General features: G+C 36.5%; 1 protein-coding gene across 1 annotated transcript in view; it reads right to left on the minus strand.

Moving 5' to 3' along the window:
* Positions 1 to 8,062, minus strand: part of LOC128983520 (casein kinase I) — a 122,056-nt gene extending 113,994 nt beyond the window's left edge. The window contains exon 1 of the mRNA XM_054402821.1: positions 7,816 to 8,062. Coding sequence (XP_054258796.1) covers positions 7,816 to 7,941 — 126 coding nt within the window. The 5' untranslated portion in view covers positions 7,942 to 8,062. The remainder of the gene's footprint in view (positions 1 to 7,815) is intronic.
* Positions 8,063 to 16,982: the final 8,920 nt, after the last annotated feature.

A 16,982-nucleotide genomic window follows, 5' to 3' on the forward strand; every position in this document is an offset into this window, starting at 1 on the left:
ATACAATAGGTAATTACGAGATACCCTGCCTGTTTTACATTTAAACAACTCGAAATCAAACCCGATCTCTCTCAACTAAAGAAAAAAGAAGATACTTGCAGAGCATCTTACAAGAGAAACTACGATAGACGCTACGCTACAAGAGAACTTCCATCGATGCATGTAGGTCAAAGAGTATGGATCCAAGACTTAAAAAGACATGGGATTATTATCAGCTTAGGACAAGAGCCAAGGTCATACTAGGTTAGACACATACTTGGGAATAACGAATAGAAATTCTATTGAATAGCACTATTCATTAGTTTTTTTGGCTAACTTCTATTTTATTCGTTTGTTTTTAAATTAACTAACTAATAACTTCTATCAGTTACTTTTTACGGGGCTAACTAATAACTTCTAACTAGTTAGAATTTTCAACTAACTTTCCCAATTATGCGGAAGCATCTCCAATACTGGTTATTTATTTCACGTGATCAGTGAGGGTTGCGTGCGGCTGTGAGAGGTCAGTGCCCTTGTAGACAAACAACGCGGGGGGTGGGGAAAGAGAAAGTCAAAGTCCAGTTGCTTTGGAATGCAGTGGGCCTGTGGAAGGGTAGTGACGGCCATTATCAACACCCCAAGCACTGATGGGTGGGAAGGGGAAATGTTTGTTTGGTGATTGATATATCATCTCAAGTGTCAAAACATTGTCTTTAGTTGATGTTCATTATCTGACAAGTTTTATGTCATTTGTTTATGTTGTAGTAAGTAATGTAAAATGTGACAATGTTTGATTAAAACACAAGTACCAGGGGACCGATCTTGATCTTGCTCGAGGTGTTTGATTTGTTCAAGAGGTAGAAAATAGAACTTATAAGCCTACAAATATTTTCAGTCTTACTACGATTAATTAAGTAGTAAAGTCAATTCGTTTTTGTTAGACATCCACTTATCCTCAATTTAGGCTACAAAACTTTTTAATTTGGACGATCAATCTATAAAATGTCCACAATAAGCTTCAATCAATATAAAACTCATGATACATAACATCTGTTATCTGACGACCGTTATTGCATTAAGTCACTGGGATCGTGGAACGTTGCAACTATAATTACGGGATGGTGTAATAACGCATCAATTCGTGCGGTGCATCGTCGAAAAATACAAATCTCCTTGGCCTTTCCTTTAGATTTTTAGTTCAATGTCAGTGTATATTGTTTTGCAGTAAAACACTTAATGTTTTTGAACAGTCGTAATTATCCCTTTGGTTAGTAAGACATCATACAATGCAAATGTATTATACAAGCAATTTTCAATAGCATTGAAATTGGAGGAAATTGTAGGAGCCCTTTTTTAAATCATATCCTGCGCAATCTTTACTCATATTATAGTATATATTAGTAACCAAGATGTGACATTAAAAAATACTTTAAAACAACTGCCCAACGAACAACTAATTTCTACTAAAACTAACCTTATTTTCTATCAGTTAGTTTTTCAACTAACTAATAACTTCTATCAGTTACTTTTTAAACTAACTAACTTATAACTTCTATCAGTTACTTTTTACGGGACTAACTTATAACTTCTAACTAGTTAGAATTTTTGACTAACTTTCCCAACTATGGTTAGACAGGAAACACTACGTTCAGAGGGAATCGACAGCCACCTTTTGCCTTACAAAGGTAATACAACCAAACAGAGCAATCCTATTCCTTTATCCATCAAAGATACAACGCCAAATACTCTGCCATTTACTACTGTTACTTAAACCAACTCGTCCCTATCAAATACTACTGAAAAAGCCACTACTACACCATCTAGAACATCCCAAGATTACAGTAAATCTTTTTCACGATCAACAATTCCCAATCAAGAAGCTACAGTTAAAAAATCATCAAGAGGCAGAATTATAAGACCTACCAAACGATTTCCTGAATAAACTTTGAAAAAAAATCAAAGGGAAAGATGTTCTTCAACCTCTATGGCTATTATAGCTATTTGCATTACATGTGTAGTAAGAGCGTTTTTACATCACGCAGGTGAACGTTGTGCAACGAGCGGAAGCGAGTTGCATAATTCTCCTAAGTGATGTAAACAAGCTCTTGCGTAACGTGTAACGTACAAGATTTTACCTGACCCGACAAAATACAGAAGGTTACGAACAATATTTTTCATTATCCATTTCACTCATCTTCTAACAGTAACGTTCATTTACAAACAAAAGCTAGGTTAGAAAAATTCTTCAAAGCATAACAATAAAATTCAAGCACACAGCTGATTTCTAGCGTTGAACATCGTTGGCTCCATAGAGGTATATTTTTTAAGTTAAGCACTCAATGTTATTTAAATGGGTTTCATTACCTCACAGAGTGAGTTTTTTCAACTTTACACCACTCGTGAAGTAATGAAGTTGTATACATCACGCTTGGGATAGGGAAGTTTAACATGGTGGGTTAGGTAAATTATTATTTAACCACTAGAGAACCCGTGCGGCTCAATGAGCCGCATAGTATGAAACATAACGCCGAGGAAAACTTTATGCTTAAATTCGAGTAATTGTAGCTACATCTTAGAGTTGTTTAAACACTTGTTAGAAACTAATTTTAAATATCTCTGTTTGCGTCGTCAAGGTTCACCTACATTATTTCTGCTCTCAGTTTTAATTGATAACTACTAATGAATGCTAAACAATCTGCTTCAATTCGAGTTAACATGTTGCAACAAAGTATTTCCAGCATTGAGAATTAAAGAAAACTGTTGCCTTAGGCCTACTGATAACCAGTGTTTAGTAATTTAAGTAGGGTCATTTTATTTCTTTGAGACATCCCCCTAATCAAACAAATTTTTTTGTGAAGAACCCTGAAAAGTTAGGTGATATCAACTATTTCATGTGGTCCATTTTTTTGCCAACTTAACTGTCATAATCTGCTTTGAATTAGCTAAAGCAGCAACACCATTGAAAGTTGGTTACCTAACATATTTCAACGTGTTGTCTGTCAGTCTCAAGTTTTTCAGTGGAGTTTCTCTAAATACCTGTCCCAACGTTTTGAAAGTATGGATTCATTTGTCGAAATAGGTTGGATAACTCTTGTAGCTATACGATTTGGATAGCAATTTTCATATTCTCTTTTTGATCAGCGTATATTATTTGCCTTTCCTAAATCATAAAAATAAACTTGACCGTAACAACTTGATCGTTGAATACATAAAAACTAATTCCTTCACTTATGTTTGGTCTAATATTGCCACTAAAACTTTCAATAGCAAATGACTCGAGTTGTTGTAGCAAACTTCTTATTTTTGACTTGAAATGTCTGGATTGTGTTGGTAAATTCAGTCAGTAGACCTTGACCTTGTATAAGTTTTCTCGAGGAACTGGAAACATAACCTAGAAGTAAACAATCCATTTGTGTTTTTTCTCAATTGAAGTAGAGCGAGTAATACAAAAGTTTACAATAAAAATATAAGGTCCGCCAAGATTTGGTATAATCTTACTACTTGAACTAATCATAGTCAAGGCATTAAATATAGTTTATACTAAATGTTTTGAAATATCTTGTTTTGTCATTGTCAGAAGTAAACATTTCTTGCATGCATTCATTTGATCTGACATTAGGCAAGTTTATTTTACCACCGTGACAACACTATGTGCTTCGTACATTTTTTCACTTCTAAAGTGAGTTGCTGAGCAGAACCATCGATGTATAGCAGAACTGGCAAATATTATACATATCACCAAGTGAATGTGTATCTGGATGGGTGTCTGTTAGACCAGGCCTCTCTATTTCTACTCTCCTCATATGCATAAGATATCTTATTATTAATTGTCTCCTACTCACGTTTTCAATATTTCCTCTTTGAACTTGAGGCATTTTCTGTTCTTCCTACAAAACTGATTACCGGTTTAACTTGGTCTTAACCTACTGAATATTACAAACATTAATATTTACTCCCAAAAAGCTAATGAGTTTCTTTTTATAAACAGCTGTTTTTGGTTTTTAAATTTGTCCTATGTATTTCTTATGGGGAAAACCCGACCTTTGAGAGGGTCTCACGCCCTTCAGAGTAGGAATTTTAAAATTCTAAAACCTTATTGCAAAACTTCATATTGAGACGAATCTTTTGACACCTTAAACGTTGAAATTGGTCCACAAATAAGGGAGGAGTTGCGTTAACAAAAAACGGCTTCACGTATTATATATATAGATATGTTTTTTATTTATTTACTTTACTGATGTTCTCTTGTATTTTTGTCTTTATTAAAAACAGTTTGGCTTCTTTTGGTCTTTTAATTTTATCTAACATAAGAAATAGAACACAATGAAATAACAATATCAAAAATGCTTGCATTTTTTATATTGTTATTTCATTTTGTTTCAACCAAACTACCTATTTCAATTGTGCAAAAACAGTCTGGAAGTAGCATAAATACCCCCGCCGCAGCAAACCTGCAGACTAAGCGAATTTCCATTTGACTGATTGGATTTACACTGAAATGTCTACTTAAAAATATAACATTTATTCCCGATTTAAATAGAATTAGTTTAACAAGTACTTAGGTTTGCTGCATCAGGGAGGGTAAAATTGTGTTTTTTTTTTTGTAAAATGTTAATAGTTAGTAAGAAATAAAATAATTTTCCAAATTTGATCAAAATACGTTCATAAACGAGCAAACTACAACAGTTTACTTATTCTCCATAAGAATAACATGGGAATTTTAAATTTACAATTTTTTGGAATTTTCTCTGTAACGGTTAAGCGCATAATAACGCTTCAATATACTAAATTATTTGTTTTTTTAAGCTCTACAAAATGGTTTGGAAATAAATTGCAAAATTTTAAGTTTTTTGGGTCAAAAATGGGAAAAACCTATTTTTACCCCATAAAACCCCCCGTAAACACCCGTTCCCATGGTCCGATCATGCTGGATCGCGAACTCGTTCAAATAAACGTAGGTTTACACGTTTGTACCAAATTTCATCAAAATCGGATCATTTTTGCTTGAGTTATCGTGCTGACAGACACATATATATATAAATATATAAATATATATATATATATATATGAATTTGAACGGATGGTGTTTTTGGCCTCTAGGGACCTCAAAACGAAAAAAAAAATCGGTCCCGCGTCCACGTCTTACCATGAGTACTACGGTAATAGCTTATTCCCTATATGGGAAATTCGCTAAAATTAATGAGTCAGTTCTTTAAAACCTAAACTTTACCTTCCTAATCTAACCTCACTTCAAAGTACTTAATACAATCACAAATCTGAATAAAACCCGACCTACCTTCCCCACATGCCTTTTAAAGACCTTATTTTTTTGTTTAAAAAATTTATTTCATCCCGCATTAAGTCAAGTATAAACAGCTTTTTGCTCGCTTCACTCAGTCCCCAGTCCACATATGGACCCGTCCAGACCATGCCATATTACCATCAGTAGGCCTACCGCTCAATGAACCTTAGATTCGTAATTTTAACCTTCGTTATACGGCCACTTACATGGGCGTCATTTCAGCTTTTTAACTGGGGTGGCAAGATCCACCGGGGGGTCTGGTGCAGGGGGGGTGGTCTGGGGGCGCTCCCCCGGAAAATTGGAAGAAACTGGCTTTAAATTTGTTAGTTTTTTTTAGCATTTTCAAGCTATCTTTACAAAAATTGTATTGCTGACAACTTATCCTAAAACAATTATTTTTAATGAATTGAGTTATTAACTAAACCACAAGATCCACCGGTGAGGTAATTATCCTTCACACACAACTCAAAAGTGTGCCCAGCCCATTTGTTTTTTATAAAAGGAAAAATCAAGTAAACAGGATCAAACAAATTTCACTTTATTCTATGTTACCGGACTGCATCTACAAGTTACTTTTACACAAAATTAAGTTTTCTTTTCTGGCTTGAATTAAAGTCATCAATTACTTTGGAAATTTATATTTCTACACTCCTTTCAATAGCCAAAAGGGCTAACGAAGACAACCTCTCCTAGCCAATAGAGTTTCTAGTATATGTCTTTAACCGCCGTAAGCATGAAAAAGATCTCTCACACGATGCCGAGTTCATTGGAATTGTATAGTACAAACGAAAAAGTTCAAAAAGCATAGGGAACACACTTTTCAAAGATGTTTGCACAAAAACGTCAGCTCTTTCTTGGATACTTTTGCTTCTTGATTCTTCCATTCTGTTAAAAAAACTATAGTATTAACACACATACTGTACACTGGCTGTGTCTATATCACTTCCACCTAGAACTTTGCTTAAGTTGTTCAGTACCTAGGTTGTTTTCTTGAAGCCTGGCCTCTATCTCCTCGCTTAGGATATCAATAACTGGCCAGAGGATTGAAACTTTGTAGTACTGTTGTACAGATTCAAATGGAGCTTTACTCCCACCCCCGATTTTTGAGGGAATTTCGCCCTTTCTTGGCAACTCGGCAGCTCTAAACCCGCACGTGTCAGCAATTTCTGTGCAGTGTGAACTTTGTGAAAAACTCATCTGTTCTGAAGGATTGCAAAACTTCAAGGGTGCTGTTTTTTACAGATTTCACAGCTTCATAGGTCACACTGCTTGACTGAAGGGTCTTTGTTTGACATTTAATCTACTTTATAATCTTCTTCACGCATTTAATGTTCCTTATTTCATTTTGTAAATTCTACTACACCAATATTTCATTTTAAGTTTATGATTTACAAGTTTTTAAAAGACATGCTATCTTTCTGTGCTAAACTAAGCAAAATTAATGGAGAATTGATCAAGTTAAAAAGGTTTCCTATTGGTAGACTTGTATTTTCCAGTTTTAAGTAAGTTAGGCCTATATATAAATTATTGAGACATTTACTTCAAAATTCTGGGGTGGCAAAATAACGGGCTCCACAATTCTGGGGTGGCGACTGCCACCCCCAAATTACGCCTATGGCCAATTAGGAATCTCTCCGACAAAAACTGATTGCATTTTTGGAAAAAACTGTGAATAGACATCTAAAAATTACACGATATCCCATTGTAGACATAATAAATAATTGCCCTAAAGATCATTGTTCTCTTAAAAAGTCTTCAACACTGTAAAAACAGCGTGACAAAAGAAGAGATGAAACCATCTTTAGTTTTTAGATTTTATCTATGAGAAAATATTGTTTTTATTTGCAACTATTATGCAGTTTGTAATAACTGGCAATAAATAAAGATAATGTTTGAGTTTGAGAAATTTAACATATATTAGAACAACGGGGGATTTTATTCACTGGGTAAAATTAACTAGTTAGGCCTATATTGGAAACACTGGTTTCAACCGTTGTTTGGTATAGTGTCTAAGTTTGGTAAGTTGCTTATTGGGTAATCAGCACAGTGCTGCAACAACAGTGCTAGATTTGAAAATATAAAGGTGCCGTACTATTACCTATTTAATGTGATTAGGCTACGTAACCTATCAATACCGATATTTTCACTCTACTGAAAGAGGGATACCGGAAAGCCATTCGGCCGCAAATGGAGCACTGGTTAGTAAACCAAGATAAGTTATGTGCTGCTCACCTCTGTCCTTAGGTATTTTAGCCAGAACCAGAGTCTACACTTAACAGATCTCAGTTCAGCTCTCTGCCACATTAGTCTGGATTTCCGAACTATTCTACTCATATAATTATAAACTAGGCTAGGCCCTATATATGAAAGACCTAAAGGGAAGTGAGAATGACACTTTTATAATTTAAAGAACCAATGAATAGGGGGCTGCACTTACGATTGAACATTCTGTTTTAAAATTTGATGGTGATTAGGCCTATAAAATACGATATATTAGTTCACAAATTTGCAAAAAGTAAATTAGAATCGCTCACCTCTCCATCATTGTGTCTATCCACTCCTAAGTAAATGTCACCAAATGATCCATTTCCAATTTTTCTCACAAGCCGATATCGTCCAGCAACGGTAAAAGAAGATTTTGGACTACTGTGTTCAGTCATTTCTAACTTTAATTATAACGGTTAACGTAAAGTTTACATTGATATATTATTAAAGCCTTTTAGAAATAATCCTAACCTCATATACTGTAGTAGGACTACCACATAATACCACTGCCACCATTTTGACATTACATCCTTGACGAAAGCAGCTGACGAACTAACGTTAGGGTCTGACTTACGGGAGGTATAAATGAGGCAACGACGACATCATAGTTTAGTTCAAAATTCCTCCAAGAAAGACTATTAGTTAATTATAAAATTAACAAAAATTACAAAACTAATCTAATAATTTTTTTTAAATCTAACTGTCATAACCTAACCAAACTTGCTGATAATAAAAAAATCTAATGAAGGTTTACTAATCAAAAAAATAGTTCTGTTCATATAATAAAACTATAAATGATAAATGGCTTAAATTTAATTTTATTATGTTTTAATTGTAAAATTAAGCTGTCATAACCTAACCAAACCAACCAAACTTGCTGATATTGAAAAAAATGTTAGACAAAAAGTTAGTGCTGCTAGCGGGATTCGAATCCGGCACCTTCCGTTTATCAGCCAGGAACGCTTCCACTACACCACCGAGGACTCTTAACCCAATACCGTTTCGTTGGGGTAATTGTGTTCCCTCAAGAGAAGAAATCTGGCAGCTGACATCATGGAAGGCTCTTACCTCCCTTCAGTAAATACCAGTAAGTTAACAGAATGAGGTCAAACATAAAATCATTATGTACTGTACTGTACTGTATGTATGGAAGCGTAATTATGTAATACAGTATATACAGGAGTTCCCATAATACTCCCCCCTGGTTAATTTTTGAACGACTGCATGTATTAAAATGAGCTTCAAAACACGTAACTATGGTAATGTAAAGTACTTTTTTGTCGTATTTTAAAATTTACCCCTCCCCCCAAAATAGGGGTTGCTAGGGTACCTAAGATAATTTTTTTTACAACCCCTATCAAAGAAGGGGTTGTAAAAAAATATAAAATATATAAAAATATAAAAATATAAAAAAATATAAAAAAATAAAATATAAAAAAAATATCTTTCTTTTACCTAACCCGCCATGTTAATCTTCCCTATCCCAAGCGTGATGTATACAACCTCTTTTCTTCACGAGTGAAGTAAAGTTGCAAAAGCTCACTCGGTGAGGTACTTACTTACTTTCCGTGTCCGGAAATCAGACTTCGTTTTTCCAAAAATTAGCTACCGATATGGCTTTGTCATTCGCATGTAAAAGATCATCCAATGTGCAAGACTGGTCTAGGCTTGGGCATATCAGCAGATGGCCAGGATCTTGAACAGCACCACACGCGCACAATAAGTTTTCTTCGTCTGGTAAGAGACCCCATTTCTGCATGTTTGTCTTGCATTTTGGCACCACGACCCTAATTCGATTTAGGGTCTTCCACACCGTGTAATGAAGGCCACCACCAGGAGCCAGTTCCTCCCTGGCTGGTATGGGAGGGTTAGTCAACGTGGCCTCCCACCTTGCCACCCGATTGCTTGAGAGTGATCCATCCAGGACTCGTGTCCGTGATAAAAAGCTCTTTTAAAAAGCTGAGGTTCTGAGGACATTGGGGTTTTTTAGCACCCCAGCATCTGCTGGTGAGCCTCCTGATGATATTATTCCTCGCTGAGACTTTACCTCTTGTCGCAATACAATGCGCCTTAAATGTCAGTGTGCGGTCCAGTATATTTGGACCAAGATATTTGGGTGTAGCTGACAATGCTGAAGACGGTCTCCCCGCCACCTCACATTCAACTCACGGCCTGCCTCTCTATTGTTTAGGTGAAAGGCACAAACTTGGGTCTTAGCAGGGTTTGGCTTGAGGTGATTTGCGTCATAGTACTGGGAAAGTTCATTTAGAGTCATAGTCAGCTTCTGTTCCCCCTCTTCAAAACTCCTACCTTGTGCCGCCACCGCCGTATCATCGGCATATATACTGAAGTGTAGCGTATGGCAACGGTTGGTCGTTAGTGTAAAATGTTATAAAGAGCTGGGGCTAAGATGCTACCCTGAGGCAATCCATTTCTTTTATTCCTCCATCTACTTTTCTTGCCTTGAAGGGACACGAAAAACCGCCTGTTATGAAGAAAAGTGTGCCTATCATTGAAGTCAGCTGATAGTCTTTGGTAATAGGTACTGTACACTTTTCCCAAGAGTCTTCGATGGTTTACGGTATCGTAGGCAGCTGTTAAATCTACAAAAGCGACACCCGTGATCTGTTTTCTCTCAAACCCATCCTCAATATGCTGGGTCATGTTTAAAACTTGGCCACAACAAGACTTGCCTGATCGAAAGCCTGCCTGTTGTGGAATGATCTTTTGTTCCAGAAAATCACCGATTCGATTGAGTATCAGACCTTCTAATATTTTATATATGTGGCATAAGAGGGAAACAGGTGAAAAGTGCTTAGGATCGTTTAGATCTTTCCCAGGTTTGAGCAGTGCAGCCACACGAGCTTTCCTCCATGCCTTTGGTATATGCATTTGGCTTACGCACATGTTCATGAGGCTCAACAACCATTGCATGGCATTTTTACCTAGGTTCTTTAGTTGTTCGACTCTGATCTCGTCAATACCTGGAGCTCTATTAGTCTTTAAGCTGGTAATGACTGCAGTTAGCTCGGACATGGTGAATGGTTCTTCCAGGAAGTGATTCTCACTTGCCACATCACGCACAACAGGCTCCCGGTATTTCCTTCCATAGGTTTTGCCATTTAAAAGAAGGTTGGTAGCGACTTGATCGGCAGTAACTGTTGTAAAGTTGTCTTTTGGTTTTGTCGCATCTCCATTTATGTTCTTGAGGAACTTCCAGGCGCGTCTGCTGTTCACGTGCATATCTAAACTCTCCACAAGATCACACCACTTAGTTTTGCGATTTTCGGCAATGACTGACATAAGCTCTTCACCTGCTAGAAGTGTGTCCTCAGCAAAGGGATCATTGTCAAAGAGACCTTGGTATCGTTCTAGCAGTGGCTTTGCCTCTTCAGAGAGTCCTGCGATGTAATGGGTTCGACAGCCTCTAGGTATCATTTTTCTGGAGACCCGCTGGACAAGCTTAACGAAGGGGTCATACATATCAGGTTGTGGAGGGATATTGTCGATTTCTCTGTCAATGATCTCCCTTATTAAAACCCGCCCAGTTGGCGTTTTTGAAATTAAACCTGCGCCTTAGAAGAACAACTTCAGGTTTAACAACAGCATACTAACGGTGCATACTATAGATCTGTGTTGAGTTCGGGGAATCGGATCACCTACAGACTTTTCACACTGGGATGCAATCCTGCTGCTCACAAAGATGTTGTCAGGGTTATAACCCTTCTTCCATCTACCGCTGTTAAAGGAGCAAGGGAGCTTAGGATCGTGTATGAGCTGCAGGTTATTTGAAGTTATTTTGTCAAAAAATACTTTATTTTGACACGTCGTTTGTAAAAATCCGTCTATTATTAAGGGAGGAGTAGTGTTTCGTAGAAATCACCTTCACGTATTATATATAAGGATTTATACTTCATATATTTGCCATTGGCAAACCATGTCCAAACAGCCGTGTTTGCTGATGACACCCTCCTCTACTCTACACACCATGACATCGAAATTGTGGTCAATAACATTAAAGATTCCTTAAACGATTTGGTGGAATGGTTCACAAAATGGAGAATAGCCATCAATCCGATGAAGATTGAAGCGAAGATTTTTACCCTCCCATCAAAACCTCCAAATATTGAAATTCTAGATGAACAGATTGCTTGGAACCCTCCTGACCAAGCAATTAAATATTTAGGTGTATACTTCGACCGAAAGTTAGATTGGAAATTTCATATTAATAAAAAATTAAATTTGGCTTGTGGCAGATTATCAAAATTGTTTCCTCTAATCAACAAAAAAATCATGTATGTCTATTAATAATTGAACCCTTCTATACAAAACACCTTTACGTCCACTATTGTTGTACGCCTGCCCGGTATGGGGAACTGCTTCATCAAGCTCAATTCGTAAACTGCAAATGTTTCAAAATAAAGTTTTAAGGATGATTCTAAACTGTCCCTGGTATGTTCGAACCCGTCAAATTCATAACTGGAAATCAAACCTATAGAAGATTTCATCAAGAAAATTACCTTAAAATTCTGTACGAAACTTCCATTAACCAGCAGCATTAGATTTTATAACTCAGGTCAACCTTCTGAAATTCAGAGACTCCGGCTAAAACCCAGATAGCGTCAAAATATTTTGTTATAACCTTTTTTCATTTGTGTTTTATTGGTGGACAGCGCCTTTACAGTCATCCGGCCCGCTAAACAGTGACGATAAGTGCCTGAGGGGCTAGCCATAGCTGACCTCTACATATGTTAATGTAATTAATAATTCTATTTTGTCTATATATATATAATCCAATGTATGTTTGTATATTTGTATGTTTCTCCTTTATGGACTCCAAAACCGCTCGACAGATTGTAATGAAATTTTCAGGCATTATTAAGCATTATTCAAGGATGGTTTGTGTGAAGTTTGGTGCAGATCCGTCAATAGGGCTCCGCCCCAGTGGCTCTGGAGTTTCCCATGTTAACCTTTATGAGTACTCATATTTAAAGGGAATTAAAGGATCTTAACAGCTGGTGCAACTAAACAATTTGATTCTGTGATGTTCAATAGCATTAAAAAGTTAATAGGTTTACCAACAGGTTGCAGCACTATATTTATTTTTAATTTATGAGAACAGTTAATTTGCAACCAAAAGGTGAGTGAGCGTAGCGAACGAACTTCAACCTGAAGGTGAGTTAGCGTAGCGAACGAGCTAACCTGAAGGCAAGTGAGCGCAGCGAACGAGCTCCAACCTAAAGGTGAGTGGGCGTAGCGAACGAACTTCAACCAGGACGTCATTGAGCCATGCGAACGAGCTCATCTTGAAAATGAACGAGCATGTGACATAAAACCACAATAGGACAGGACGACGTCTGTCGGGCCAGCTAGTTTCTTATATTATACCTAACCTGTATAGCAATGTAATGCTGAACGGTTAATAAATTGTAAAAAAAATAATAATTTCGATCATTATACTAATAGAATAATGTGGTTGCTGTGACTGAGATACACATAAACTAGGGTGGTCTGCCGTTACACTTTAGACGCATAAATGAGCGAAGCGTTATTTAAAGATTGTCAATGGCTAAAGCAGCTAACAACCTACAATATGTTCCCTTTCAACAGATTCACCGTTTGTTTGCCCGATATTATTTAAGTTCTAAAGAATGACAAATTTATCCGATAGTTCTTTTATTTAGTTAAGAATAAGAATAAGAATTGATAAAAAAAAAGGTTATTAGACATGTGTATTTGACATTTCGTTTAAACGGTCAAGAGCTTCTTTCTTCTTTGCCCAAGATCCGTGTCTGTTAATTGACATCAATCGGTCTAGTGAAAATAGTAGATCAAGAAGCAGGCCTTCAAATGTCTTAACTCTTGATAGGCCTACGTAGGACAAACCTAAGCCATATTCTGAAGATCCAATGTCCACAACAGCTTGGTCCACAGTTATACCTTGTGCTTTATGTATTTTTAATGCATACGCTACTTTGAGTTGAAATTGTTTCCTTACACAAGATAAGTTGTTTTTTTAACTTGCGCTTTTGATAACAATAGGTATTTCGCCTTCATTCATAGGTAACAGCTAATTCATGTTGGAATAGATTAGCTAACTGCCTATCATTATCAGCTTCTTCCGCCACTGCTTCATCTGGTTCTTCTTGTTCACGACGCCACTCTCTTACAATATTTGCATTATTGGTGCGACGACCAATATTACGACGTGGCCTTTGAGGCATGCTCAAAACAAATATAACAAAACTGTTACTTCCATTGATAAACTGTTACATTCCAACTTTAACCAAGGCCCCACTAGAAAAAATGTTTTTCTAGTGGGGCCTTGCTTTAACCTAGAATGAAAGTAAACATTGATAATGTAAACAAAACAGTTACAAACAATTAACATATGTTTATCTTATTTAAATGAAACTAGATAAACCCATATGTCATAAACCCAATATAATTTTTCTTTCAACTTACATTAAAATAACAAGCGAAATTGCGTGACCCGTAAAATAAAATCCAGAAGGAAATTTGCAAATATTTTTTTACCAAAACATTGTGTTCAGTATTCTTTAGCTGTTGGCCAAATTTCATATCAATTGGTCAAGCCATTACATTCTGATGCCCTTACAAAGAAGTTACAAAGTGAGGGAAAGTGAGCTTCGCTCGCTTCGCTCAATAAACAAAATGTTTTAAACAAAACACGACACCTACAGAAAACCGGACAGAACTGATGATAAAATTGGCTTCAGCTGTTCCATATAACGATGGAAAATCGACTAAGGGACTATGTTTTATCGTTTTATCATAGATGTAAAACATACTCCTGTTTTATCATTGACAAATAGAATAAAATATAGACTGTCAAAGGAAGGTTTCGGCGCCCTCCGCTAGGGGTGCCGTGTAGTTACGGCGCACACCGCTGCAGGCGAGGAGCACAGGAGCCGTGTGCGACCAGCAAACGCTGCAGCGGTGTGCGCCGTAAATGGTTTTATCTGTGCTTTAAATTAAACTGTTCCGTGGACAACTGGCATTGTGGTTATACGTAAAACATTTTTTAAGCTACCATCGCCTTATTTCACGTTTTAATTATGGATTGTCAGCGTGATCGGCATCAAGGTCCAGTAATAAATCTGCTACACTTTATTTCTCGAAGCAAGAAGCGGTCGAACTTAAAACCATAGATAAAACATAGTCCTTTAGTAGATTTCCCATCCTTATGGAACAGAGCTGAAGCCAATTTTATTGTTAGTTGTGTCCGGTTTTCTGTATAGCCATTGAGACAGTACCCCTACCTGGTTTTATAGGAATACCTAAATTAAAAGCAGTAGATTTGTTTATAAAACTTAGAGAGCTTCCCGTATCTATCAAAGCAGAGACAGATTTACCATTAACTAGGGCTTGTACTGTACTCTTTGTTAACCCACCGGGCGAAGCTGCTAGGTCAATAGAGTTCATTACTTCTTTAGATTTATCCAATTGCTTGGTTTGTAATTTTCCTGCCCTGCAGACCTTAGCAAAATGTCCCTGTTTACCACAGTTATGACAAATTGTATTTTTAGCTGGACATTTGACCCTAGGATGTCTTAAATTACCGCAAAAGAAACATTTTTCAGTCACAGTAGCTAGAGAACACTTTTCTAAACTGCTTGGAGTTGCATCAACTTGCTGCAATTATGATTGCTCGCTTGAGTATCTTGGGACGAAGTTGCATTTACTATAGATTGGAAAGATTGAAAAGCTAATGATTGCTCATGCAATGAATACACAAACTATATAGTTTGTGTATTCATTGGCTCATGTGCAAGTTCTAGGGATCTGGCTTGACTATATGCCTGAACTAGAGTCAACGAAACATTTTCTAGTAAGCGCTGGCGAATTGCAGAAGATTTTATTCCTGCAATAAATGTGTCACGGATATAATCATCCCTATTCTTTTCAGCTGTCACAGCTTTAAACTGTCAGTCTTTACTTAGTAATTTTAAAGCCTGGAGATATTGGTCAATAGTCTCCTCAGGTTGCTGCTGACGTGCAGATAGTTTATGTCTGGAATATATTTCATTTACAGGTTTTTACATAGATACTTCCATAGATAAAACATACTCCCTTAGTAGATTTCTCATCCTTATGGAACAGCTGAAGACAATTTTATTGTTAGTTCATGTATGGTTTATGTAGAGGTCGTGTTTTGTTTACAATTTGTTTCCCGTTATTACAGCCATTTAAAACCTTGTTTAACCAAATAATACGATCTAATCATAAACAATAACTTGTCCCCTAGTTATATAACCAAACAGTAAAGCAGAAATCAAGAAATTAACCCTAAAATAGTTGAAACAAAGTTACGTACCGCTTTCACTTATGTACTCGTCGATTTCCGGAGTAAAGTTTATAAGTATTTTGAGTTTTTCGGAGTCGGATGGTTGTGGTGTGATGCTGGTAACAAAATTCTGAAACGTTTTGTGCCAATGTGTCCATTCCTTACTTGCAGATGATGAGTTTGGATCTACACTAAACTTGTCTGGCTTTAGGATTGTATTCATTTCACAATATCAAGTTATTAAAATTGTAATGAGACTAAGAATGAATGATGAAAAATAACTTTTATCACCTTTAGAAAGGTTTTGGCTGCACTTTACTTGACGTCCTACACTCATTCGAATGAAAATATCGATCGATATATCGATTAATCGATTGCTTCATTCGATATATCGTTTGGTTGGTTAGGTAAGGTTAACCTAACATAACTAACCAAACGATATATCGAATGAAAATATCGAATCGAAAAAAAACAATCGAATGAGTGTAGGACGTCAAGTAAAGTGCAGCCAAGGTTTTTAATAACTTGAACAATACTACATTGAATTATAATGGATTTGTTTACAAACACAACAAAACAATAATAAAGAATTGAAGACACATGTTTTTTTACTACAACTTTCTTTAAAACTGCTTCTTGAGCTTGTTTTCTTTGAGCCAACCGCTTGCGGCTCCCGGTTCCACTATTTTTTTTATAATGCATGTTTCACTGTTTATAGGCCTACTTGTATCAACACTTCTTTATTTATTTATTACTGGTTCACTAACAGCAGTGTGAGTGTCAACACTGACTAGTGACTGTCACAGTTTAGGTTGTGTTGTGACTGATTTGACGACTGTGCAGCAGGCAAAACACAAAGCAAGCGCAACTGGTTTGCAACGACAGTTGTAAAACAGTCACACCGTGTGCGCTGGGCCTTAGGAGTGCTATTCCCGTCATATGCTGACGTCACCCAAATTGCAAACAAAAAATCAGCTCATGTATTGCCATATAAGTATATATTTGTTTTGATTTGATTGTTATTGTTTTAATATTTTTTCTCAATGGTAAAATGGTGTTTGCAATCTGAGTGACATCAGCATATGACGGGAAAAGCACTCCTAAGTAGTATTTTCCTTTCACCATGCA

Source organism: Macrosteles quadrilineatus, unplaced genomic scaffold, assembly GCF_028750875.1.
Source record: "Macrosteles quadrilineatus isolate MER2022 unplaced genomic scaffold, UCM_ALF_1.0 Scaffold_1__1_contigs__length_201487025, whole genome shotgun sequence".
Classification (NCBI taxonomy): Eukaryota; Metazoa; Arthropoda; class Insecta; order Hemiptera; family Cicadellidae; genus Macrosteles; species Macrosteles quadrilineatus.